Source organism: Megascapheus bottae, chromosome 10, assembly GCF_031878675.1.
Source record: "Megascapheus bottae isolate mThoBot1 chromosome 10, mThoBot2.hap1, whole genome shotgun sequence".
NCBI classification, from domain to species: domain Eukaryota; kingdom Metazoa; phylum Chordata; class Mammalia; order Rodentia; family Geomyidae; genus Megascapheus; species Megascapheus bottae.
The window spans coordinates 64074300-64102156 of record NC_143518.1 but is presented as its reverse complement, the minus strand read 5'-3'; the positions used below and the strand labels follow the sequence as shown (position 1 = coordinate 64102156).

Sequence of the window (27857 nt, the reverse complement as noted above, 5' to 3'; positions counted from 1 at the left end):
GATGGTATGGTTTGGCAGGACTCTGCCTGCGGCCTGTGGGCCTGCCTGCTCCCAGGTGGAGGCCAGAATGAGGAGTTAGGAGTCCCGTAGGGTCCCTGTGTAGAGTCCCCGGCCGGCACTGCAGGACCCCCTCCCAGGTGACGGCTCAGAAACAGCAAAGAGCAGTCGGGCTCCAAACCTCTTACAGATGTGTCATATCATCAGACTACAGTCCAGAGGGAAATCAAACAGAATGGTGTGTGTGCCTGTGCCTGGGTGTGTGCGTGCCCCAATCCTGGGGCTTGAACTCAGGGCCTAGGCTCTCTCTCTGAGCTCTTTTTGTTCAAGGCTACCACTTAAGCCACAGCCCTAATTCTGACTGGTTTGTTTTTGTTTTTGTTTTGGTGCTTAATTAGAGGTAAGAGTCTCTTGGGATTGCCTGCATGGACTGGCTTTGAACTGCAATCCTCAGATTTCAAACTCCTGAGTAGCTAGGATTTCAGATGTGATCCGCCAGTGCCCGGCGAAAAGTCTTTCCTATCAAACGTTCATAAATCATTTTGTGTTCAGACAAAACGTGAAGGTTCCAAAATAAACGAAGAAAAGAGCTTGAAAGCCTGATTTGCACACAAAAAGCCAGGAGAACACAAAACGAAAACATCCTGGGCAATTTGATCTGTATTCTTCTTCAACATGATTCTCCTTAAAGACCCAACCCAAAGCACCAGGAGCTCAGGCCACTAGAGGGCAGACAGAGGGCAGTGGGGTAATAGACATTTTTTTTATTAAAGAATTTATTAACATTGATTTTTACATCCTATTTCGAATGATGTGTTTAACAAATAAGTATTCAAGAAGGGAATCTCTATATACAATCACTGGCACTTAGATTTTAGAACATAATTAAAATTAGGCTGAGGATGGCCGGGAGGTTGGCCTAGTGGCTAAAGTGCTTGCCTAGCATGCATGAAGACCCGGATTCGATTCCTTGGTACCACATACATAGAAAAAATCCGGAAGTGGTGCTGAGGCTCAAGTGGTAGAGCTCTAGCCTTGAGAAAGTCCAAGGACAGTGCTCAGGCCCTGAGCTCAAGCCCAGGACTGGCAAAAAATAATAATAATTAGGCTGAGGGTCTGTATGTCATCTGTATGTCATGGACATTTGAAAATATATATGGAGCCATTTTAATAAAAGACTATCTACAAATCAATAGCGGGGTAGCAATTTTAAAAGCCACACTTACTGCATATTGAAGTAATCCTGTACGGATTCATAATTTGCATCTTGAGTAAATGTAATTGTCTGAAAAAGAAAATTAAGTGTATATGAAGCAGGAAAGTAGGGGTGAGACCACATGGAAAGTCACAGCCTTCCACATCTGGGTTCTTACACCTGTCATCCCAGGAGGCTGAGATCTGAGGTTAGCAGTTAAAAGCCAGCCTGTGCAGGAAACTCTTACCTCCACTGAACTAGCAGAAAAGCTGAGAGTGGAGCTGTGGCTCAAGTGGTAGAGTGCTAGCCTTGAGCAAAAAAGCTCAAGGATATCATCGAGGCCTTGAGTTTAAGCTGCTGGACTAGCATACACACACAGACACACACACACACACACACACACACACACACAGAAAGAAGCAAAAATAATTATGCTTTGTGTATTTATTAAAATCAAATGAAGGAATTTAAAATATGAACTTACTGTAGTCTTTGTGCAGTATCCCAGGGCGATTTCATACTGAGTTACTGTGTGCATTGTTAATATTTGGGGGCCATATGACTCCACAAGAATATATACACCAACGTTTTCTGGGTAAACTATTTGAGACCAAATGGTGAGGCTTTCTCTTTTGTCCAAAAAATAAAAAAGGTTAAAAATATTATTTTGAAATACCATGTATGGGCATTTGTCTTCTGTTCTTGAGGTTACACTCTGTACTTCCAAGTTCAAGGGGTACTCCTGTGGTATTATTCTGCCATCGTCAAACACATTTACCAGGTATACCTGGGAAGCTGAGCTGATGTAGAAGCAGGATTTCACTGTCTCATTTGTCCACAAGTGCAGTTTTATTACATCTCTAGTGTTAATCTTGAAATAAAACATTATATTATTTTCCATTTGTATTATAATATTTCCAAAAGTATCTGGGGAAAAAAGAGAAAACTGTGTATTATTTTTAAGTAACCAGGAATCATGTTGTTTTACTGAAGCATATTTTCTTTTTTGTGCCAGTATTGGGATTTGAACTCAGAGCCTTGTACTCTTGCTTGTTTTTTTTCTCTCAAGGTTGGCACTCTACATGAACCACAGCTCCACTTCCAACTTTTTTGCTGGTTAACTGGATATAAGAGTTTCACACGGCCAGGTGCTGGTGTCTCACGCCTGTAATCCTAGCTACGCAAGAAGGCTGAGATCTGAGGATCGCAGCCTAAGCACAAAAGTCCATGAGACTTGAACTCTGGGCCTGGGTGCTGTCCCTGAGCTCTTCAGCTCAAGGCTACCACCCTACCCCTGGAGCTACAGCTCCCCCCCCACTTCCTTCTAGTGGTTAATTGGAGATAAGACTCTCCTGGACTATTTTTAGTGCTTGGGATGGCTTTGAACCGTGATCCTCAGATCTCAGCCTCCTGAGTAGCTAGGATTGCAGGCGTGAGTCACTGCACCTGGCTTCCATGAGACTCATCTCTAATTAACCACCAGAGAACTAGAAATGGTGCTGTGGCTCAAAGTGGTAGAGGGCTAGCCTTGTCTGAAGAGCTCAGGGACAGCGCCCAGGCAGAGAGAAAGAGAAAGAAAGAGGCGGCGGGGGGGGGGGGCGGGGGGGGGCTCCGACTTTTTTGCCTGGGGTGGCATTGAACCTCAGTCCTCAAATCTCAGCCTCCTGAGGAGCTAGGATGACAGGTGTGAGCCACTGGCACTCAGAGCATATTTTGAATCTAAACCATTTCTTTCACAATCACTGTATGATTTTAGGAAATGGGATTGCAAGTGTGAACTCTGAATTCTACCTGTACTAGAGAACTCCTCTACTTTCCCAACTCACTTCCGCTCTGGTCACTGCATCTCACTCAATTATCATACGATTTACATGGCTGAGATAGTCCTGATGAGGGACTTGAATGTTCCCCTCACATTCCTGTGGGAAGCCCTTAGCCCCTCTGTAAGAAAGGGCCTGCAGGGCCTGAGATTATAGGACAACCGAGGGTGGGATACAAATCTGATGGGGCTGGTTGGAACAGACCCCTGCTCCCATTCCTTCCCCTGGGATCTCTGGGACACGTGGCTGTCTATAAACCAGGAGTAGACGCCTTGCCAGAATTCTATACTGACAGTTCTGTAACCTCAGAATAATAGGAAGATAAAGTTCATGAGCCAAACTAATATTCACAACTGATGGTGAAACTAAAAACTTCCATGACATTAAAACAAAAACTAAAGGAACTCATGAAGCAGCACTGCAAAACAATCAAAGTCAAGAAAAGACAGCATTGAATAAAAATCACCAGGGCCGGGAGTTTGGCCTAGTGGTTAAAGTGCTTGCCTAGCATGCATGAAGACCTAGGTTCGATTCCTCGGTACCACATACATAGAAAAAAGCCAGGAGCGGTGCTGTGACTCAAGTGGTAGAGCTCTAGCCTTGAGAAAGTCCAAGGACAGTGCTCAGGCCCTGAGCCCAAGCCCAGGATTGGAAATTAAAAAAATTAAAAATCACCAGCAGACTAGTAAACACAGAGGGAAAAAGTACACTGCAGGAAAACAACCACATGGCAGGAAACATGGCATATCACTCCGTCGTAACATTAAACACCAACAGGCTCAATCCTCCAACCAAAAGATGCAGAATAACAGACTGGAGCAAAACACAAAATCCAACCATTTGTTGTGTCCAAGAAACTTGTCTCACAGTTAAAGATAAACACAAATTCCCAGTGAAGAGATGAAAATGATCTTTCATGCAAGAAAGTCCATGAGATTCTTATTTCTAATTAAACATCAAAAGCTGGAAGTGGAGCTGTGGCCCAAGTGGTAGAGCACTAGTCTTGAATACAAAGCTCAGTTACAGTGCCTAGGCCCCTGAGTTCAAGCCCTAGGACTGGCCAAAAAAAAAAAAAAAAAAAAAAAAGCAAACAGCAAAGCAAAACAAAACAAAACAATAACAACAACAAAAAACCATATGCAAATAGATAACCCCCATGCAAAAGTGTCTAACAGGAGGGTGGGAGTGTGGCCTAATGGTAGAGTGCTCTCCTAATATGCACAAAGCCCTGGGTTTGATTCCTCCATATCACATACATAGAAAAAACCAGAAGTGGTGCTGTGGCTCAAGCAGTAGAACACTAGCCTTCAGCAAAAAGTGTCCAAGAACAGTGCCCTGGCCCTAAGTTCAAGCCCCAGTACTGGCAAGAATTAAAAAAAAAATTCTAAAATTCTGAAGCAAAAGAATACAGCTGCTACATGAAACTAAACACCTCAAGTTACAAGATGTGTCATCAAATGAAAATTACATTTTTTTCTACACAATGGTAAATAATAGAAAAGTTAAATGCCGACACCTTCATGTACTTCTAGAAGAGTGGTTTGTGGTAAACCTTGCTGGAAGGTGACTGGAGGACTTATCTACTTTTACCTTGCCTCTCAATTCAGGAATTCAGTTATTTGTACAGAAATTCTTGCGTATATCTGTATGTTCTCTGAGTATCAGTTGTAACCGCCTTGCTATCTAAGTATCTCTAGCTCTGTTAATCACCAGTGAACACAGAAAATGGAACATTATCCAGTGGCTGAAATGGTATTAGTTTTTGATATACTGAGTTGCTTTGAAAGTATGCTCATTGTATTTTGCATTTGTTTTCTGAAAAGGGTGGGAAAAAGTGAGCTGACAGAAACAGGAACGGCTCTGACGCTCACTCAGGAGGGGTGGCCTGAACGTCTTATTTCATGATTCTGAGGAGGAATATTCAAACTTAGTATTAGAAATCCTCTTAAATATCCCCCAATGTGTCCTTCTGATGAATTTCCTTATCACAGTGGCCCATGAGCTTTTAAAAACACTACAGAAAGTCAGGTCCCAGGGGCTCATGCCTGTAACCCTAGCTACTGAGGACGGTGAGACATGAGGATGTATTATAAGCCAGCCCAGACCAAAAAAAAAAAAAAAAGTCTGTGGGACTCTTCTCTCAAATTAAGCACACAAAAGAAGCTGGAAGGGGGTGGAGTGCCAGCCTTGAGTAAGGGACAGTGTCCAGGCCCTGAGTTTAAGCCCCAGGACTGGCACAAAAAGATAAAAACAAAAAATACAAGCATAATCCTGATTCTCTCTGGCTTGAAACCATCTCAGCTTCTCTAGGGTCTCGGGGGAGGAAACATTCAAGGCTTATCAGGCTTTACATGGCCTGACTCTGGTTTTGCTGAAGAAACTTTTCTCCAGGAGAAATATGTGTCTAGTTTGTTGACTTTCTCTCTCATCCTGCCTGTGCCTCGGGCCGTCACTGTCTTTCTACTCAACAGTCTTCATTTATTTCCCAGATCTCAGTTTAGATGCCATTTCTAATAGAAATCTTTCCTCAGTCCCCACTCAGCCCCCTCAAATGTGGATAAGGAGTCATTTGTGTGTGTCTACAGTGCCCTCTCCTGGCTCTGTCTGATCTGCGCATTGGTGTCCGTCCTCTGCCAGCTTCTAAACCTGGGGAGGGTGGGATGGCGTCTGACTCAGTGTGGCAGCTCCAGTCCCTTGCATTGTGCCTTGAAAACAGTATTTAGTGAATTTTTAAAAATTCACTTATTCTGAAGAGCACTGGTTATACATTGTTCTAGATACGGAGGTCTAAAAGCAGCAAATAGAACAAAGTCCCAGTTGATTTCTTGTGAAAGATCTGCCTACTAAACAAATACACATCTAATTTGTTAAGAGCTGGGAAGGAGTTCTCCGATAACGTGATGCTGACAAATGCTAAGCATTTTTTTCTAAGCATTTTAGGTACAATTCCTTGTCTAATTGAAACAGGAGTATAGTATAGATTAGGAAACTGAGGAAACTTCACTGGCTTGTTGTGGACTTGCAGATAAGCCTATCTAAGTCTACTATTTTTTTTTTTTTTGCCAGTCCTGGGCTTGAGCTCAGGGCCTGAGCACTGTCCTTGGACTTTCTCAAGGCTAGAGCTCTACCACTTGAGCCTCAGCACCACTTCCGGCTTTTTTCTATGTATGTGGTAGTGAGGAATCGAACCCGGGTCTTCATGCATGCTAGGCAAGCACTTTAACCACTAGGCCAAACTCCCGGCCCCTATTTTTTTTTTTTTTTGCTAGTTCTGGGGCTTGAACTCAGGGCCTGGGCATTATCCTTGGGCTTTATCAAGGCTAGTGGTCTACCACTTGAGGCACAGCACCACTTTCGGTTTTTTCTGTGTATGTGATACTGAGGAATCAACCCAAGGCTTTGTGCATGCTAGGCAAGCACTTTACACTAGGCCATGCTCCTAGCCCCTGTTGTTTTGTTTTGTTATTGTTTTTATCTGTCCTGGGGCTTGAACTCAGAGCCTAGGCAATGTGCCGGAGCTTTTGTGATAGGCCAGTACTCTGGCCTTTTGGAAATGAGAGTCTCACAGAGGGACTTTCCTGCCCAGGCTGGCTTTGAATTGTGATTCCTCCCATCTCAGTCTCCTGAGTGGCTAGGATAACAGGCGTGAGCCACTGAGCCAGGTTCTACAACACATTCCTGTAAGAGATGCATTGAAGTTCTGACCCCCAAGTCCACTTTAGAGCGTGAACACTTTTGGAAATAGGATCATTGGACTTGGTTAAGAAATGTCTTTCTTCCTGGAGTGGCCAGGCACCCAGTCTGACTGGGCCATGTGGAGACAGAGACACCCCAGGACAAGCCACATGGTGACAAGGTTGAAAACGAAAGACCTGGGAAGCCAGGGTTTCAGCAGCACCAGTATGGGCCCCCCCAGAATTCAGAGAGCACAGCTCTGTCTACCCCAACAGTGCGCCAGATAAACTGCTTCCTTAGCATCTACTCACTGACCAACAGGAAGCTGGGAAGAAGAATCGGGATCTACCAGGCTGCTCTGTGAGATCATAGTGACAGTAGCTGCACTTCAGATCCATTCATTTCTAGGTGGCGAGAAAGGTGCCATGAACCACTGAAAGCCCTCGTGCCGGAGTATCTGAAATGACCACCCCCTCCTAAGGAAGTTACAGTACTTCCAGCAGGACTGAGAGCATCTCACCTACAAAAATGTCATGAATTTTGCTGCCACCTGATAACTGTGATAGATTTTCCTCTCCAGTACTTGTTCGTACAACTCCAGTCACAGTGAAATTTTGGTAACAATAGTACACTCGGTGGCTGTCCCAGAGTATTAAATCTGGCATTGCTGAGTACAAGAAGCGTGGAATGAGTATCGTATCCATGGGGATATCGAGTGTAAAGTCTTGGCACACCCACTGTGTTGAGTACTCGTTGTATATCATGATGTAAATCTTTTTGGTGTCGGTGCAGGCGACACAGTGCTGGAGCAGCACTGCGAACTCTGCGGGGTGCAGGGTGTACTCCAGGTTTTGTATGGTCAGGGTGTCCTGTGACGGAAGACCGAGGAGACTTTTCAGGTTTTCTGTGGTTGTTAGTTTGACAAATGTGTCTGAAGAGTACCCGAGGTAAACTTCATTTTCTGTCCAGGCCAATATGACACTGTGGCCTTTTTTAATCTGTGAGAAACATGGAAAGACAATTAGAAGAGTGAGTGTTAAACATCTCACAATGTCTGATGCCTAGCAGCTTCCATTTACAAAGAAAAGGCAGGGGCTGAGCTGTGGTTTGGAGGTAGAGCAGGAGATGAGAATACATGAAGGCCCTGGACCCTGCAGTAACAAGAAAATGAATTCCTAAAGCAAATTGCACTAATGGTCAATTTTGTCATCATGTATTTAAGAATGACACTTCAAGTTTACAAGTATATTAAATAAAAACATCACATTATAAAGGGGTGAGTGATTGGAATACAAAGTAAAGGTGTGGAGATACAACCATGACCCTCTCCCCCCATAACTGATATCAACAAATCAAAATGGAAAAATATATCACATCACGTGGGGGTGGGGGGAAGGGAAATGGAACCAAGACATGAGAAAGGGTATCAATGTATGTGAATTAATGCACCTTCTATCTGGTGAATATAATGTAACCCTTCTATTAATTACAATAAAAATATATGAAAAAAATATATCACATCACATGAAAATCATAAGCTATTATGTCAACTTTATTCTCTCACATATTGTTCCTAGTATCAGAAATACCAGAACATTTTTCTGTTGTTGTTGATCACGGGGCTTGAACTCTGGGCCTGGATGCTGTCCCTGAGCTCTTCAGCTCAAAGCTACTACCCTACCCCGGAGCCACAGTCCCACTTCCCATTTTCTAGTGATGAACTGGAGATAAGAGTCTCACGGTCTTTTGTGCCCAGGCTAGCTTTGAACTGAGATCCTCAGATCTCAGCCTCTAGGCATGAGCCAATGCCCCTGGCAGAAATAACAAATCTCACTTTCTTTTTAAAATCACCTGGCAGAAATAACAAAACTTTCTTCCCTTTTAAAATAGTGCTGGGAGCAGTGGCTCACGCCTGTAATTCTAGCAACCCAGGAGGCTGAGATCTGTAGATTGAGATTTGAAGCCAGTCCAGGCGGGAAAATCCATGAGACTCTTATCCCCAATTAACCACCCAAAAACCAGAAGTGGTGCTGTGAATCAAAGTGGTAGAATGCTACCCTTGAGCAAAAAAACAGAGACAGAGACAGGGCCAAAGCCCTGAGTTCAAGCCCCAAGACTAACACCAATAGAAAAAGAAGCAGCAATGAACTTTGAGCACTGTCCTTGGGCTTTCTCAAGGCTAGCACTCTACCACTGGAGCCACAGCACCACTTCTAGCTTTTTCTATGCATGTGGTACTGAGGAATTGAACCTGGGTCTTTGTGCATGCTAGGCAAGCACTCTTTACCAGGCCAAACTCCAGCCCCAACAATAGAGGTTCTTAAAAAATGATATAGCCGGGTGTGGTGGCTCACACCTGTAATCCTAGCTACTCAGGAGGCTGAGATCTGAGGATCGTGGTTCAAAGCCAGCCCAGGCATTAAAAAGTACATGAGACTCTTATCTCCAATTAATCACCAGAAAACCAGAAGTGGCACTGTGGCTCAAGGGGTAGGACAGTAGCCTTGAGCTTAATAGCTCAGGGACAGGGCCCAGGCCTAGAGTTCAAGTCCCATAACTGACAAAAAAAAAGTCAGATATTATCTAGAATATAGTAAGAAAGGAGAATCAAAGGAACAGAGAATAAATGGGATTAATAGGAAATAGACTCCAAAATAGTAAAATTATGTCCAACCCTAATAATATTCACATATCTCTAAGCCACCCAGAAGTCCAGCCAAGCCAGAGGCTGTCTCTAGAACTGTGGTTCAAGGGGTAGAGTCCCAGCCTGGAATAAACAAGCTGAAGGAGAATATGAGGTCTTCAGTTCAAGCTCCAGTGGCCCTACACCAGATATGACTGAGCAGTGGAGTAATAACCAACACAATTCATTTTAATCCTTTGTTGTGGGGGATGCATCTTTCCTATAAAGCAGCCTGTGAGGAGCTGAGTTAGAATAGAGCTTCAGGTTAAATATCAGTACAGAATGCTGTTTCATCTCTGATGTCACACTGAATAAGTTACGTGATAAACACCGCTGGATGTGTATTTGTAATAGACATATACAATAGAGAATCTTCCACTAACCTTAAAAATGTATATGCCCCCGCACCATCTTCTTGTTTCAATGCCACGGACCCCGCCCTCAGGAAGGCCTTTGTCGCTTTCAAGCCTCGTAAATTCTTGTAGGGTTCTCAGGTAGAGAGAGCCCTGGATTAGAAAAACGATTTCTTGGCTCAACAGGATGACATCAGTGACACTGTGCCTTTGCACGTCACTCAGAGTGTCTGGAGGCACTCTCACTCTGCTCCAAGTATGAAAAGAATCGTTGGTTTGAAAGGTCTCCATGTTGGCAACCACCACAGCAAAGGAAGGAACACAGGCGTTCCAGACAACCATCAGTGGAGTCCCGGCTGGTGAAGTGAGCGGTAAAAAGCCAGCAGTCTCGGGTATGGTGAGCAGAGGGACTGTCAGCAGGAAAGGCAGGTGTGCAATAAAGCAATCCTGAAACGCCACCTGGTTCCCCTTGATCTCCTTTATCATGTCATCGGAGGTCATCGGTATCTCAACTGTCCAGGTCCTAAGAGCAACAGGAGGGAAATGAGGTAAGGACCAGATGAGCAGTGGGTGTGCACCTCCATGGGGGTGCTTGGCACGGAAGCAAATCTGTAAGTCTAGTCTATTCCAGTAAGGACACAAACACTTCCCTTTCCATGGTGGAAGGTCCAGTGCAATCACCCTGCCATTAGGTCCTGGCTGAACACCCTAGCAACTGGTGCCATATTGGGAGCTCACAGTTGGCTGCTGCTGCTGGCAGATGGGGCATGGAACAGGGGCCTTGGCCAGCTTGCCCTTGGCGAATGCAGTCTCTGCTGAGGACCTAGGCCTAACCTCCACCACTGCCACCTGGGCCACTTTGCTCAGAGCAATGGCAGCAGTGATTGGAAAAGGAGCTGCCTGACACTCCCAGAATGGGCTACCTTATCCACCCCCTTTTGTGGGCATTCACATGAGACACAGATAACTGATCGATGGTTTGTCCATACAGAGGTTTAGCCAGATACATCTTCTCCAAATTTGCCACCAGTTTCCTGATCCCTTCTGAAGTCCTCCACCATCCACGGCCCAGGAGCCAGTGCAGACCCACACTCAAAGAGAATCACCAGTGCCCTGCTCGCTGAGATCACCCTTTACTGCTCTACTCCAGGGCTGCCCAGCAAGGGACTGAAATGCTACAACTGTCCACTTTCGGCTGGTGCTTTGTGCCATTAAGACCAGCTGCCGACTTTTCATCCCCTTGGAGCCACAGGCACATGCTGGGAGAGGGAAGGCAGCGTGGCCATGTGAGGTCAGGTAGAGCCTGGCCACCAGACACCATTTTCATTTGGTGGTGGAGTCCTGTCTTGCTGTATGCCCCGTGGGTTGCACGCTCAGGGAGCAGGGGTCAAGCCGTCAGCAGCTACTGAAGCCCAGTGGCAGAGCGCACACTGACCCTGAGATAAAGGTAGAGATCTGACAGCAGAGCTTAGATCCAAATATCCTCAGGTTCTGCACTGTACTCCTGGGCCTGCCGAGGGCTTTAGGTAACATCCCAGTCTGCCACTGTCAGATCCATGGGGGCTCCTGGCCTGGGTGGTAGAGCGGTCAGCACAGGGAAGGACCCCTGCAGAGCCAGTGTTGTCCAGAGCCACTTCAAAACCAGCAGCTCTTTGGACCAACTAGTCAAAGGTCTGGAGAAATACACCCAAGGGTGCCTCCAAAATCCACAGAGACTCACTAGGCGTCAGGCCTCTGCTTGCACGTGGAAGGGGCCAGGTGGAACAATGGACGCTTCCATATGACCCATCCCTGAGCTGTCATTCACATACCAGTGCCTTGACAATAGCAGTCAGGATGCTATTACTTCCTGCTTACTAGGAACAGTGAGCAGCAGCCCAATTATAAAACGAGGAAGGATCTGAAGATATTCAGGTAGAAGATACAGATGAAAATGTGCTGAGCATCATTAGTCCTGAGAACAGCCCAGAAGCACATGACAGAGTACTTCACCCCCCCCAGTTACATAATGTAAAAATGAAATAATAACAAGTGTTGGTGAGAATGTGGAGATACATGGCCTTCTCATACACTACCCACAGGAATGTCGAATTTGGTATGGTGGCTGCACAAAACATTCTGGCAGCTCCTCAGGACATTAAGCATGAAGATAGCGGGTAAGTCCTGTCCCCGGTGTAGTCCCCAGAGGAAGGAATGTGTGGCAGTTAGGCCCAGACCCAGAGCTTCACACAGTGTTTGTTATTCACCACGGCCCCAGAGGGGCGGCTTCCACAACGTTCACGGCTGGAAGAATGATTATGCCAAAGGGGACCTAGCCACGCACAAGACAAAAAAACCAGTGAAGTGCTGAGGACATGATGCTACCTGAATATCCAAACCAGGCAGAGCCATGGACGGGGTGGGGGCAGGGAGCCATTCCCACTATGTTTTTGTGTCACGAGGAAAAAAAATCTCTTGGAAGTGACACGTAAGTTATATTCCATAAAATCCTAGTAGGGGTTGAACAAAATCTTTCCCTCTCCCTCTCCCTCTCCCTCTCCCTCTCCCTCTCCCTCTCCCTCTCCCTCTCCCTCTCCCTCTCCCTCTCCCTCTCCCCTCTCCCCCTCCCCCTCCTCTCCCCCTCCTCCCTCTCTGTCTCTCTCTCTCTCTCTCTCTGTCTCTGTCTCTGTCTCTCTCTGTCTCTCTGTCTCTCTCTCTCTCTCTCTCTCTCTCTCTCTCTCTCTCTCTCTCTCTCTCTCTCTCTCTCTCTGTCTCTCTCTCCAGTCCTGGGCCTTGAACTCACTCTCCCTCGCCCCCTCCCTCTCTCTCTTCCTCTCCCTTCCTCTCTCTCTCTCTCTCTCTCTCTCTCTCTCTCTCTCTCTCTCTCTCTCTCTCTCTCTCTCTCTCTCCAGTCCTGGGCCTTGAACTCAGGGCCTGAGCACTGTCCTTGGGCTTTCTCAAGGCTCTACCACTTGAGCCACAGCCCCACTTCTGGCTTTTTCTATGTATGTGGTACTGAGGAATCGAACCCAGGTTTTCGTGCATGCTAGGTAAGCATTCTACCACTAAGCCACACTCCCAGCTGGAAAAAAAAAATCTCTTTTAAATTTCTAATGTTCTTGATTTCTAAAGACACTTGAAATTTAATAAAAGAAAAGAAAAAAGCACCAGTGGCTTGTGCCTACAATCCTAGCTACTCAGGATGCTGAGTTTTGTAGACCATGGTTCAAAGTCAGCCTGAGCAGGTAAGTCCATGAAATTGATGTCTCCAAGTAACTATCCAAGAAAGATGGAAGTGGAGCTGTGACTCAAATGATAGAGTGTGAGCCTTAAGCACAAAAGCTCAGGGACAACAGCCAAGCTCTGAGTTAAAACCCCAGGACAAGCACGTGCACATGCGTGTGCACACACATGCCCCCCACCCCCAACATACACAGAATGCATACCCCTCATTCTTGATGTCATCTGGGGAGTACATTTTCCTCTTCAAAAGTGTATGTATTGTAGGCTTCTGTCCCAAGGCAGACAGTACCTTGGTTAACACAATGGAATTCTGTAAAAAACACAATTGGTTTTTATTTTGAGAAGAGCAGCATCCTGTAGTGAATTTGTTTTAGTCTAGACTCCTCTTGTATTTCTGAGTGCTGCCACTCTCAGGGCTCTGCTCCCTTTCTTTGACTGCCTAGCCTCCTCCCTGGGAGAACAGCACGGATTGGAAGGTCTAGGCTGGGGTGCAGCTCCTGGCTGCCCTTGTCCAGTGTGTGCAGAGCTCTGGCTTCCATCCCAGCCTGCAAAGCGGCAACCAGGGCAGAGTTCAGTGCCTGTCCTGCTGAAAACACCACGAAGGATCAGGGTCTCGTTCTTGGTCTTGGTTTTGCTTTGATTTCATGCTGGACCTGGTACATGAACTTAGGGCCTAGTGACTGCCCCGGGGCTTCTTTGGCTGAAGGCTAGCACTCTTCCACCTGAACCACAGCTCCACTGCTGGCGTTTTCTTTGGAGATTTTCCTGCTAGGGCTGGCTTTTCATCATGATCCTCTGATCTCAGCCTCCTCAGTAGCTAGGATTACAGGTGGCCATGGGTGGCCAGCTATAACTCTGTTTTAATCTCAGTGACTATCATGAATTTTCTGAGCTCAGCATTAGAGTCTTCCTCTAGGAACCCATCGTCACTTTTTAGGCAGGTTTCAAAAGGTATGCAGTTTTTAAGAAAAAGTCTCTCAGAATTCAGAGCTTATGTACTTCCTCATTTCGGCTTGTGATTGGAGTAGAAGCTGACCTGAGCCACGACTGTTCCTAGAAGGGTAGTTTGAAGAAGCAACTGCTTCATGGCAGGGAATCCCTTCAATAAAATCTCCCAACAACGAGGTCAGTGTAGAATCCCGCAGCTTCTTTCTGTTGTAATCCTCCCGACTTCACTTGTTTAACTTTCTGGAAAGATGCGGAGCACCCTCAGAGCCCCTGGGAGGGCTGCGCTGAGGCTCAGCAAGGTGACTGTTCTAGGGAGGCGGGCTGCCTGACCGCTTTCAGGCCCTGTGGGTTAGCCGTCTTGATGACTTTCAGCAAAACACACCTTCACTGAATCTGACAGAGAAACAGAGTTGTGCCTAGCAAACGCTTAGAATTCACGACAGATGCTTTAATTTTGTTTCTGAAAATCATAGCCATGTTTCACAATTTTACTACAACTCCCTTTCATAAACGTGTTCATAATTGCAGAAGATGAGATGCAAATACAGTATAGCAAGAAACACATTCAAGAAGATTATAAAGGGCCGGGAGTTTGGCCTAGTGGTAGAGTGCTTGCCTAGCATGCAGGAAGACCTGGGTTCGATTCCTCGGTAACACATGCATTGAAAAAGCCAGGAGTGGTGCTGAGGCTCAAGTGGTAGAGCTTTAGCCTTGAGAAAGTCCAAGGACATTCAGTGCTCAGGCCCTGAGCTCAAGCCCAGGACTGGCAAAAAAAAAAAAAATGCATTTTTTTTCCATTGAGAAGGGGATTCAGAGTCATTAAAGATAACTTCATTAAAAAAAAATGCCACAGGGAAGTTAGGAGCAAATACTGAGCCACACTGAATGCCTTCTCACCAGACTTACCCAGAGGGAGTCTCGGCCATGAGTCTCTTCCTCACACATTACAAGCAGAGCACCAAGGCACTTCACTTAACACTCGCCCATCAGATGTTCAGAGAGTTTCGTCACTGCTGGGCAGAATCAGATACAGTCTTTCCACAGTTAAGACTACTGATTTTGATAAGATGATTCTGGGAAAAGTGATTCCTGGATCAAAAGTTAGGCATATTTAAAAAAAACAAAACACCTTGGTTTGTACTACTAAAATGATTTCTCGAAGAAGCATGTTTTTTTATTTTGTTACCAGTAACCTATGACAGGATAAATGTTCATTACACTATCATAGATCTTTGTATTGTTATTCTTACAAGTATTTTTTTCCAGTCCTGAGGCTTGAACTCAGGGCCTTGGGCTTTCTCAAGGCTAGAGCTCCACCAGTTGAGCCACAGCACCACTTCCGGCTTTTTTCTGTGGTACCCAGGAATCCAACCTGGGTCTTCGTGCATGCTAGGCAAGCACTCTGCCAGTAGGCCATACTCCCGGCCCTGCCCTCTCTGTTTTCTAACAGTCAGAAGTGCATTAGAGGGCTGCAGGTGTCTGGAGACAGGAGTCCTGCAGATGTTGGCTCCCCACTCCACCTTCCTAAATACCACTTCTCTGTTTTCTCATGACTGGATTCACATCTGAGATCCCTTACAACAATCCTAGCTATTCAGGAAGCTGATACTTGAGAATCACAGTTCAAAGCCAGCCTAGGCAGTCTGAAAGACTCAAAAAACCACACGAACACAGAGGTGTGTAGCTCAAGTGGTAGAACACCAGCCTTGAGCAAAAAAGCTAAAGGACAGTGGCCAGGCCCTGCGCTCAAGCCCCAGTACTGACCAACACAACAACAACGACAAAAAGGAGTCCATGACCATTTGTTTTTTTGGTTGTGGCGTTTGAGGTCTCATGCTTGCCAGGCTCACCTGTTACCTTAGCAGTCACGAGGACTGAACAAGGCCAGGCACCAGTGGCTGGTGCTGGCAATCCTATGAGAAGGCTGAGGTCTCAGGACTGTGGATCTCAAAGCCAGTGAGGACAGAAAAGCTGGTGACACTCTCATCTTCAACTAAACACCAAAACGCTGGGAGTGACCTATGGCTAGGTGGTAGAGTACCAGCCTTAAGCACAAAAGTTCAGGGATGGCATTCAGGGTTCAAGCCCTCGAACCAGCACAAAAAAGGAGGTTGAGACAAGAGGATAGTAAGTTTGAGGCCAACCTGTACTAGAATGAATTTCTGGTTAGTTTTGCTCATACACAGAGAATCTATCTCAAAAGAAACCAAAATAAAACAAAGCAAATAAAACATATGCAGAAAGTTAAGTTTTTCAAGCATATATGGTGATTTATAAAAAACAGTTTGGCTCCAGCTGGGTGCAGAGGCTCACACCTGTAACCCTGACTACTCAGGAGGCTGGGAGCTGAGGATGGCAGCCCGGGCACTAAGTCTATGAGATTCTTATCTCCCGTTAACCACCAGAAAACCAGAAGTGGTGCTGTGGCTCGGGGGTAGGGCAGTAACTTTGAGCTGAAGAGCTCAGGGACGGCACCCGCCAGCCTCCTTGTGCTGCCAGGATGATGGGCATGTAATACTATGTCCAGACATGGGTTGAACTGGACTCTCAAGAACTTTTATGCCCAGGCTAGCCTCAGACTTCATTCTCATGTTTTCTGTCTCACAAGCAGCTAGGATTTAGGGGTAAGCCACGATGCCTGGCTTCAGTACATTTTATTTGTAATAGGAGACAGAACTTAAATCTTAGAAGAGGTAAATTTATAACAAGTTAAAGAAAGGACTTCTATTTTTATTGTGTTGACACTCTAGGAAATCCTAAAGCATTAGAGATTTTTTTTTTTTTTGCCAGTCCTGGGACATGAACTCAGGGCCTGGGCACTGTCCTTGGACATGTTTTGCTCAAGGCCAGCACTTGTCATTTGAGCCACAGCACCACTTCCAGCTTTTTCTGTGTATCTGGTACTGAGGAATCAAACCAAAGATTTCATGCATGCTAGGCAATCACTCCACCACTAGGCTACACTCCCAGCCTCATTAGAGAGATTTTTTATTAAAGAATTCATTAACATTGATTTTTACATCATATTTCAAATGACATGTTTAACAAACAAGTGTTCAAGAAGGGAATCTCTACATACAATCACTGGCACTTAGTTTTTACAACATAATCATAATTAGGCTAAGGGTTTGTATATCATAGATACATATTAATTTATGAAATAAAACATTATATCTATAGAGTCATAGGGTTTTTTTAAAGAATTTATTAATGTTGATTTTTATATCATATTTTAAATGACAAGTTTAACATACAAGTGTTCAAGGAGGGAATCTCTATTTACAATCACTGGGACTTAGTATTTAGAACTTAATCACAATTAGGCTAAGGGTTTGTATGTCATAGAAACATATTAATTTATGAAATAAAACATTATATCTATAGAGTCATAGGTTTTTTATGTCTATGTAGTTGTGTTTATATTTCCATTACCATCTCCATAACATTGGGTATGCAAATATTGAGTCCTCGTTCTTGTACTGTGTGGATCTAATAGCCACATACTAAGGATACCATGTGACTTCTGTTCCTTTGGTCTTGACTTGTCTCACTCAACATGATTTGTTCTAGATTCATCCACTTCCCTGCAAATGCCATTATTTTATTTTGTCTGTTGGCTATGTAGAATTCCATTGTATATATATACCACATTTTCTGTATTCATTCATCTGCAGTAGGGCATCTGGATTGTTTCCATAGCCTGACTATTGTGAATGGTGCAGAGATAAACCTAGCTGAGCAGGTGTCCTTATCATGTCCTGGGTTATGATGTTCAGGGTAGATGCCCAGAAGTGGTATGGCAGAATTGTAGGGAAGGTCAATTTTCAGTTCTTTAAGAAACCTCCACACTGCTTTCCAGAGTGGCTGAACTAGCTTACAATACCACCAGCAGTGTAGTAGGGTTCCTTTTTCTCCACAACCCCGCCAGCAACTGTCATTGTCTGAGTTCAAAATCTTGGCCATTCTTGTTGGGGTAAGGTGGTATCTTAGGGTGTTTTTTATTTGCATTTCCTTTATGATCATGGATGATGAACATTTTCTCATATGTTTTTCTGCCATTTTAATCTCTTCTTCTGATAAGTTTCTCTTTAGTTCCCTTGCCCATTTAGTGATTGGTTTGTTGGGTTGTGTGGGGGGGGATTAGTTTCTTGAGTTCCCTGTAGATTCTGGATATTAAGCATTTGTCAGATGTATTATTGGTGAATATCTTTTCCCATTTGGTTGGCTGTCTCTCTGCTTTTGCGACTATGCTTTTATCTGTGCAGAAAGTTTTTATTTTTAGGTAGTCCCATTTATCGAGTCTCTCTCCAATCTGTTGTGGTCCTGGGATTCTGTTCAGGAATCTTTTGCCTGTGCCTATGAGTTCCAGTGTCTCTCCTACTCTATCATGTAGCGGTTTCATGGTTTCCGGTTTGACATTGAGGTCTTTGATCCATTTTGAGTTAACACTTGTGCATGGCGAAAGACTAGGGTCAATTTTTAGTTTTCTGCATGTGGCTGCCCAGTTTTGCCAGCACCAATAATTGAATAGACTGTCTTTGTTCCATTGTATATCTTTGGCTCCTTTATCAAATACAAGTTGACTATAGGTATGTGGATCTATTTCTGGGTCTTCTATTCTGTTCCACTGATCTTCTGGTCTGTTTTTGTGCCAATACCAAGTGGTTTTTGTTATTATAGCTCTATAGTAGAGTTTGAAGTCTGGTATTGTAATACCACCAGCATTGCTGTTTTTGCCTAGAATTGTTTTGGCTATTCTAGGTCTTTTCTTGTTCCATATGAACCTTTGGATTATATCTTCTATTTCAGTAAAGAATGTCTTTGGGATTTTGATGGGGATTGCATTGTACTTGTCTATCAATTTTGGCAGTATAGCCATTTTCACTCTGTTGGTTCTCCCTAGCCATGAGCATGGGATGTCATTAGAGAGATTTTTGAGGGATGGCTTCAGCGTAGACATGTTAATGGCTAGTCTCTGCACCTATAATGAAGCTATAGAATATAAGAAATAGGCTAAGAATATTCTGGAGAAATTCTAATTTTAGTGAAGAGCACAAGTTCAAAATTTCTGTACTGGCTAAAGAGCTGGGTAATGAAAATGTTTTAAGGGAGCTCTGGACAGTTAAATTCTATCAGTTTTGCTTATAAATGACTCACAGCCCTTCCAGAAGGAAGAAAGCATTTTATTCGATCAGTAAGGCTGCTCCTACTTACTGCTGATGGGGTGTCTGCAGTCCACAGAATCTCATCAGAGTTTGCGTTTTCAGGATCATACACCCAGATTGTGATAATCTGCAAAAGGAAACATTTGCACTTTCTTAACATTCTAGACACATCTTGCTTTTTCTTTGTGGCCACACAACCACAGAATGGTTTCATTCATTATGACTCTGCTACATTTAATTTTTTTTTTTCCAGTCCTGGGCTTAAGCTCAGGGCCTGAGGACTGCCCCTGGATTGTTCTCAAGTCCAGAGCTCTATCACTTGAACTTCAGCACCACTTCTGGCTTTTTCTAAGTATGTGGTACCAAGGAATCGAACCCGGGTCTTCATGCATGCTAGGCAAGCACTCTACCACTAGGCCAAACTCCCGCCCCCTACATTTAATTTGTTTATTCACTTCATTTAAAAACATCACAAGAAGCTGGGAGGGTACGGTGGCTCACGCCTGTAATCCTGGCTGCTCAGGAGGCTGAGATCTGAGGATCAAGGTTCAAAGTCAGCCCTAAAGAACCTGAGACTCTTATCCCAATTAACCACTAGAAAACCGGAAGTGAGGTTGTGACTCGCGGGGTAGGATGGTGGCCTTGAGCAGAAGAGCTCGGGGAGGGGCCGGGAGTTTGGCCTAGTGGTTAAAGTGCTTGCCTAGCATGCATGAAGACCCAGGTTCGATTCCTTGGTACCACATACATAGAAAAAAGCCAGAAGTGGTGCTGAGGCTCAAGTGGTAGAGCTCTAGCCTTGAGAAAGTCCAAGGACAGTGCTCAGGCTCTGAGCTCAAGCCCAGGACTGGGAAAAAAAAAAAAAAAAAAAAAAGAAGAGCTTGGGGACAACGGCCAGGCCCAAAGTTCAAGTCCCAGGACCGACAAAAAAAAACCAACGAAATAAACAAAGAAGAAAAAAAAACAAGACAAAACAAAACTGAAAGAATCCAAAGGCCTACTGAGGTAAGAAGAATGGTTGTTTCTCTCTGTGTGTGTGTGTGTGTGTGTGTGTGTGTGTGTGTGTGTGTGTGTAAATTCCCTTCATATCTGTAGCAAAGGAAGACAGCCAGATCATCATCTCTGCTCTCCTCTGCTGTTTGAGTGCTTTGTTTTCATGGGTGCTCCCAGTAGACCTCATGGTTCCCTGTAGAGGTCTATGGAGGCTTTTAAGGCTACTGCCCTAAGAAGATTTTATGAAGCCCTCAGGCTCACACCTGTAATCCTAGCTACTGAGAGGATCAGGGTTCAAAGCCAGCATGGGCAGGAACATCTAAGAGACATATCTCCAATTAAACAAAAAGGATCAAAATGGAACGGTGTTTCAAAGTGGTAGAGCTCCAGTCTTGAGCAAAAAGCTCAGAGCAAGCATATAGACCTGGAGTTCAAGTCCCAGGATGACCGCCCCGCAACCCCCCCACACACAGATTTTATGGCAGAAATGACTTCGACTTTGGAAAAGTATTCATCTGGAAATTGTGAAAAACACAAGAGAACAATATAATAGTGATTATTTTTAATAAAGCATATACAAAACTGAAAATACAATTTACCTGGGTTAAATTCTCCACAATATTTCTGTTGAGAAAAAAATGAGGAAACATAATTTAGTTAACACCTTGATGCCTGTGACTCTTTGAAAATTCTCTTCATATTCCATTACATATACACACTAAGAGGCAAAGTGTAAGAGACAGAAACAGAGGTGGACACATAGGAATTACTGTTTGTTTTGTACCGTGCTGTGACCGCTTTCCTTGGTGACCACAGCAGTTGGAACAAGTGCAGGCTGGCCCACTTCCCAACCAGCCTGCAAGCACACATTACCAAAGGTCACATTGCCTCCACTTTCACCTGATGTCTTCATTTCACATCAGAAGAGCAGTGGTTACAGGCGTGGTTTACATCCAGTCCTTCATCTGTCACTCACCAGCTTGAAAGGAACAATTCCAATTATATGTCTAGTTGCATGGCTTCCCCCCTTGTATGCTTCTGCATAGCACTTTAGGATTATATTCTTCCACTTGTAGTGCCTAGGACAGAATTCTGCTCAAAACAAAACGCCCATATGTACGCAATCCGCAAACACGACGTAGTGAGTTTCTGAGACGCTCCAATGAACACAGCTTTTCCTGTGTGCTCTGTCGATGACACAGAACTTGAGTGCTAAATGGGGCTCAGTGACATTCCAGGGTGACCAAAGTAATCCCTGCCTCATGCTGGGGCTCCCGCCTGTGATGCTGGCTGCTCAGGGGGCTGAGATCTGAGGGTCGGGGGTCAAAGCCAGCCTGAATAGAAAAGTCTGTGAGACTCTTATCTCCAATGAAACACACAAAAAAACTAGAAGTAGAACTGTGGCTCAAGTGGTAGAGCTCCAGTCTTGAGCAGAAAAAGCTAAAGGGCAGTACTTAGACCCTGACTTCAAGCCCCAGTACTGGCACGCATGCACATATGCACACATGCACACATGCACACATGCACACACGCACACACGCATGCATACACACAAGACATCTCTGATATAATAACAACTGCCCTTTTTGATGTCATTTGTCAGACATACAAGAAAGAAGAAAAGTGCAACAGTGAGTTACTGGTGCATCTGGGAAGGCAAATCCGAAGACAGAAGGAGATCTGAGCAGATGGCAAAAGAAGCCTGGGCATTGAAACTGAGCAGGAGTCAGTCTCTGCTGAGGTTAAAGTGATGACACTGGGTGGGGGTGGGCGGACAGCCGACTTGGCAGCTCTGTGTGACATTCCCTAGTGTCCTCAGCTTTCTGAGATAGATTGAAAAGCAGAGAAGAAGGCGGCAGAGGAGAGAGCCCTGCGTTGACAGGGCATTTAAAGCTGAGAGCTGGTGCGTATACTTCTTTGCTGAGGCTAGAGCTCTAGCACTTGAACCACAGCTCCACTTTCGGAGTTTTGGTGATTAGCTAGTGATTAAAGCCTGACAGATTTTCCTGCATGGGCTGGCTTTGAACCTTGACCCTCAGAGCTTAGGCTCCTGAGTAGCTAGGATTACAGATGTGAGCCTTTAGCACCTGGCTAAGCTTTGAATTTTTGTGCTACTTAACTCACCCAAACTTATACTTCTATTTTCTTCTTCTTCTTCTATTTTTTTTTTGTGGGTCATGGGGCTTGAACTTGGCCTGAACGCTCTCCATGACTTCTTCCGCTCAAAGCTACTCCCTACCCCTGGGCCTGAGCATTGTACCAGAGCTCTTCAGCTCAAGGCTTCCATCCTACCCTGGAGCCAAGCCCCATTTCCCTTTTCTAGAGATTAACTGGAGATAATCTCAGCTCCTTTTGTGTTGGGCTGACATTGAACCTAGATCCTCAGATCTCAGCCTCCAGAGTAGCTAGGATTACAGGAATGAGCCACCATGCCCAGCCTACACTTCTATTTTCTATTCAATAAATAATTTACACTTATGTAATTACTGTGAAAATTGAAAACATTTATATAAAGTATGAATAGGTAGCCTGAGTCCATATAGTGTTTTAATTATTTGTAGATAACTATTACTTGGAGAATATCTTGCTGGTGAAGGAAAATTTGTATGAAAACTATAATACAGAAAATGCATTTGGGCCAGCACAGTGGCTCATATTTTAATCCTCGCTACTCAGGAGGCCGATATCTGAGGATCATGGTTCAAAGCCAGCCTGGGCAATACAAAGCAATACAAAGCCCAAGAGACTCTCATCTCCAATTAATTACTAGAAAACAGGAAGTGGGACTTGGCTCAAGGGTATCATGGAAGCCTTGAGCTGAAGAGCTCAGGGATAGCGCCCAGGCCAGAGTTCAAGCCCCATGACCCCCCCCCCCAAAAGATGCATTTGTAAGTTATGAAAGGCTAAGTAGTGTCACATTGTATTTCATGGCACATGACTTACATAACTCTGTAATACCACATAAAGCAGATGTGTGAGTGTTCTATACGTAAGTATCGTGCTTCTTCTTCCTAAAATCAAAAGCAAAAGGTGACTGTGCAGTTCGAATTTCAGGTATGAGCCCCCAGCACCTAGCTTAAAATAATTCTTTATACTTATAATACTATTTAACAACATATTAAATTAGGTTGAAAAGCTCAAAAGAAAGGCAAAATGAAGGGACGTGAGTTTGGTCTAGTGGTAGAGTGCTTGCGTAGCATCCATGAAGACCAGGTTCAATTCCTCGGTACCACTATATAGAAAAAAAAGCTAGAAATGGTGGTGCCATGGCTCCAGTGGTAGAGCTCTACCCTTAGAAAGCCAGGACAGTGCTCAGGCCTCAAGTTCAAGGCCCAGAACTGGCAAAAAAAAAAAAGGCAAAATGAAGTATAACAGGGACAATCAAGCGAGAGTTCATCAATACATTACAAATCATTAAAATCAACTTACCGGGGGGCCTGTAACTATTGGTTTTATCATCTGAATACCAGGAATGGAACAACGCAGTTCTGTTGTGGGTGAGCTAATGTGGAGAAAGAACAGGAAAAAAGTAACTAGAAATGCATATGAGGTGAATAAACACTCTGCCCCTGTGTGTGTGTGTGTGTGTGTGTGTGTGTGTGTGTGTGTGCATGTGCGAATGCGGGCCCAGTTCCCCACTATTTTTTTTTTTTCAGTCCAAGGCTTTGAACTCAGGGACTAAGCACTGTCTTTGGGCTTTTTCAAGGCTAGCGCTCTACCACTTGAGCCACAGCACCACTTCCAGCTTTTTCAAAGTATGTGGTACGGAGGAACTGAACCCAGGTCTTTATGCTTGATAGGCAAGCATTCTACCACTAGGCCAAACTCCCAGTCCCCACGCAGTGATCTTTGTGGTGAAAATGTTACCTTTTATCTTGGATAACACAAGTTCCTGGCGCACTCCACTCAGAAAAAGCTGTTCCTTCATAGTGTAATTTAATCTACAAAAGGAAGTAAGGAGCCCAGATGGAAAATCTCTTTCAAGACCTATGTGAATATTCATAGCAGCAACATTCACAGCAGCTTCCCAGCAGAAACAACTCAATTATCTGTGATTGACCAAAGGTTAAATACAACCTGGTAAATCCAAATGCTGGAACAGGATTCAGCCATTACAAAGGAAGGAGGAGTGGATTTGTGCTAGCCCACGGGCCAGCCTTGCAGATGCCATGCCCAGGGATGGCAGTCAGGCCCCGAGGACCACATGTTATAGGAGGCAGCCCGTGGTCGGGACAGGAGGTGACCAGTGGTTGGCTCGGTCTAAGTGGAATGAGATTGATGGACATGTTCTTTATACAAGTGAGGGTGGCCGGGTGTGGTGACTCATGCCTGTAACCCTAGCTACTCAGTAGGCTGAGATCTGAGGATCGAAGTTCAAAACCAGTTGGGGCAATAAAGTCCATGGGACTCTTCTCTCCACTTAACCACCCAAAAGCCAGAAGTGGTGCTGTGGCTGAAGTGGCAGAGTGCTAGCATTGAGCTGAAGAGCTCAGGGACAATGCCCAGGCCCAGAGTTCAAGCCCCACGACTGACCAGAGAAAACAAAAGCAGTAAGAGTAGTAGCTACGACAGTGAATATCCAAACATGGCTCATCTGTTAAAAAAGAAAAATAGAAAACTGCTTCAAAATGCCCCCCTCAGTATTCATTGGACAGTTTAGTTTTCTGATTCTTATTTATTGAAATTGAGTTTTTTTTCTCCCAAGCTGTATGAAGTCACATGGCAAAGGAGACACAACTTCCTAAGACATTCCTCTCTTCAAAAGTTAATAAGCTTTTGAAACTTCTAGTTGCGGCTGAGGATTAGATGCAGGTCTCACACACATACACACACACTTCTACTATACCACATCCAGGCCTAACACACGTCCCGTTCTCCTTTACTTCAAAAATCAGCTTTGAAGCCTCTAGGAAACTCATGCTCAGATGGGTCTGGGGACCAGGCAAAAAGCCACTTTAAACTAGGAATCCATACATATCGCTGTCAGTCAGGAGGACTTGATTGCTTTTATTTTTTTCCTGTCCCCTTCTTCGCTGTTTTGTAAGTCTGAGATTCTTTTTTGCCCCTTCTGTTATATCTTGGCCCACTTTCTATCATTTCTTGTCCTCTACTCAGCTGGAGCTGGGTCCCACTTTCACTCTCTAACATCTGTCCCTGTACATATATAAATACTGCTTTTTTTAAAAAACATAAATTAAGATTATAATGCCTGTTGATAACACTTACAGCACTTCTGGTACTAAAAATGCGATAATCTGGGCTGTTACTTGTATATCTGTAGAGAAAAGGGCAAATATAAATATTAGCAGTGAGTTCTCCAAAGAAAAGGGCCTGTGTGGATGGTACCCACTTCCTGGGAAGGGGTCTCCTCCCTCCCAGTACGGTGTTAGGGTTGACTCACCACCGGAAGTTACTAAGTGAAATAGGAAGTAGATACTCTCTACATATACTTGTGGGGTAAAAATTGTTGAAGATATTGTCTCTGATTCCTTCCTTTATAGCTTGAGTTAAAATCAAAATTAAAAATTAGTAAGATCTGGATAACAACCAGTATTTATTTATTTATTTATTTATTTATTTATTTATTTATTTATTTATTTATTTGCCAGTCCTGGGCTTGAGTTCAGGGCCTGAGCACTGTCCTTGGGCTTTCTCAAGGCTAGAGCTCTACCACTTGAGCCTCAGCACCACTTCTGGCTTGTCTTTGTATGTGTTACTGAGGAATGGAACTCTGGCCTTCATGCATGCTAGGCAAGCACTCTACCACTAGGCCAAACTCCTGGCCCTTCATGATCATTTTGAATTTAAGATTTCTGTCTCAGGGCCCGGGAGTTTGGCCTGTGGTAGAGTGTTTATCTAGCATGTACAAAGACCTGGGTTCCATTCCCTGGTACCACATACACAGAAGCTCAAGTGGTAGAGATCTAGCCTTGAGAAAGCCCAAGGACAGTGCTCAGGCCCTGAGTTCAAGGCCCAATACTGGCAAAAAAAAAAAAAAGATTTCTGTTTTTATCTGTCTCTGTCTCTGAGAAGGTTCTGGTTCTTGAACTTGGTCTGGGCATTATTTCTGAGCCTTTCTGCAAACAGCTAGCATTCTTGAACCACAGCTCTACTCCCAGCCCCCCACTCCAGCTTGGTGGTGATGCTTCATCGGAGATAGAAGTCTCATGGACTTTGTTGCCTAGGCTAGCTTTGAGCCACAGTCTCATGAATAGCTGGAACTACAAGCATGAGCTTCCAGCTGCTTGGCTTTGCACCCGTTGTGCGATTCCCTAAGTAGGGCAGAGATCTGAGTAGGGTTAATATAAGATTGTGCGGCTAGGATTGCCTGAAAAAGTCTAAAATACTGTTGGATCCTTTACAGAAGTGTTTGGTGACATCTGGTTTTCAAACAAAAGGAGAAACTGATGAGCCCGGAGTCCACAGGCAGCCTTGTTCTCCTTTTTGCCTCACTGACCGCAGGTGCCAAGCGACCCTGGGGACCTCACCGCACTCTGGGGCCGGGGGCGTGGCCGGGCGCAGGGGCGGGGCCCTGGGCGGGGCCGGACGAGGGGGCGGGGCCGGGCTCGGACGCGGGGGGGGGGGACGGGGCCCGGGGCGTGGCCGGATCCCGGGGGCGTGGCCGGGGCTCGGCCTCCCGCACCCGAACCCAGCGCCTGCGCTGTGGAGGGCACCGCGTGAGGACAGTAGAGAGGAGTGGGCGCTAGCAGCGCCCTCAAACCCTCCGTGGGGCGGCGGGTGAGGCCGGGGCGCGGTGCCCTACCTCCATAAGGCCGAGCCGCAGCAGCTCAGCCAGGACAGCAGCGCCGCCACCGCCCGGGCGGACATGGCGCCCGCTGCGCCTCCGCCAACAGCCCCGCCGCCGCGTTCCCCGCCGCGCACGCGCACGCGCCCCCTCCACCGGGCACGCGCGTCCCCCGGTCACGCGCGTCTCCCCCGTTCACGGGCCCTCCCCGCGGGCACGCGCCCGGGGGAGGAGGCTCGGGGCAAAGCCACTGGGAAAGAAGGCGTCGCCGGAGGCCCAGGCGTTCGACGAGGCCAGGGGGCAAGGCCTGCGATCGGGCTGACCTCTCCGGCTCCCCTCGTCCCCGGCATCTGGTGGGCGCGAGCGCTTCCTCCCCTCCGGACCGTAGAAGGGCGTTCGGGAGCCGTAGGCGTGGATCCACTCCCAGCCCGGGGCGATGCCCCACGATGGCAGCGCAGGGATCTGAGTAGACGGGGCTTCGGCTGTCCTGCCAGGAAAAGCCTGTTCATGGCCGGGGCTCAGCGGCCGGCCGCCATCTCTTTTTATCCCCTGCACCATGTTTGGTTTTGTTTTGTTTGTTGGCCCGTCTTGGTCTTGGGCTCAGGGCCCGCGCACTGTCCTGGGGCTTTCCTGGGTTTTGAGTGGTTCGTTGGAGGTAAGAGTCTCACGGGGACTAGAACAGCCGGCTTTGAACTGTGGTCCTCGGATCTCAGCCTCCTGAGTAGCTAGCATGACAGGCCACGGACACCTGGACACTGCACCCATTTCTAGCTCAAAAATGACTAGAGCAGGGGCTGGGAGTTTGGCCCGGTGGTGGAGGGCTTGCCTAGCAGGCACGAAGACCCGGGTTCGATTCCTCAGTCCACATACATAGAAAAGCCAGAAGTGGTGCTGTGGCTCGGGTGGTAGAGCTCTAGCCTTGAGAAAGTCCAAGGACAGTGCCCAGGCCCTGAGTTCAGTCCCCAGGACTGGAAAAAAAAAAAAGTTCAATGAACTCAGTAAAACAATGACAAGAATGGCCAATGAGCTGGGTGCTTGATGGCTCAGGCCTGTAATCCTACTCT

At 45.7% G+C, this 27857-nt stretch overlaps 1 protein-coding gene across 3 annotated transcripts in view; it reads right to left on the bottom strand.

Annotated features, from left to right (window-relative positions):
• The window catches only part of Catspere (catsper channel auxiliary subunit epsilon), a 58095-nt gene extending 31186 nt beyond the window's left edge, over positions 1-26909 (bottom strand). For all 3 annotated transcript variants that reach the window (XM_090341520.1, XM_090341519.1, XM_090341522.1), the window contains exons 1-12: positions 26812-26909; positions 25275-25323; positions 23916-23989; positions 23478-23550; positions 22992-23059; positions 20648-20672; positions 19108-19185; positions 13149-13255; positions 9754-10246; positions 7208-7685; positions 1677-2119; positions 1224-1282 (exon numbers count right to left, since the gene is read on the bottom strand). In XM_090341520.1, the coding sequence (XP_090197646.1) occupies positions 1224-1282; positions 1677-2119; positions 7208-7685; positions 9754-10246; positions 13149-13255; positions 19108-19185; positions 20648-20672; positions 22992-23059; positions 23478-23550; positions 23916-23989; positions 25275-25323; positions 26812-26876 (2012 nt within the window). In that variant the 5' untranslated portion in view covers positions 26877-26909. The remainder of the gene's footprint in view (positions 1-1223; positions 1283-1676; positions 2120-7207; positions 7686-9753; positions 10247-13148; positions 13256-19107; positions 19186-20647; positions 20673-22991; positions 23060-23477; positions 23551-23915; positions 23990-25274; positions 25324-26811) is intronic.
• Positions 26910-27857: the final 948 nt, after the last annotated feature.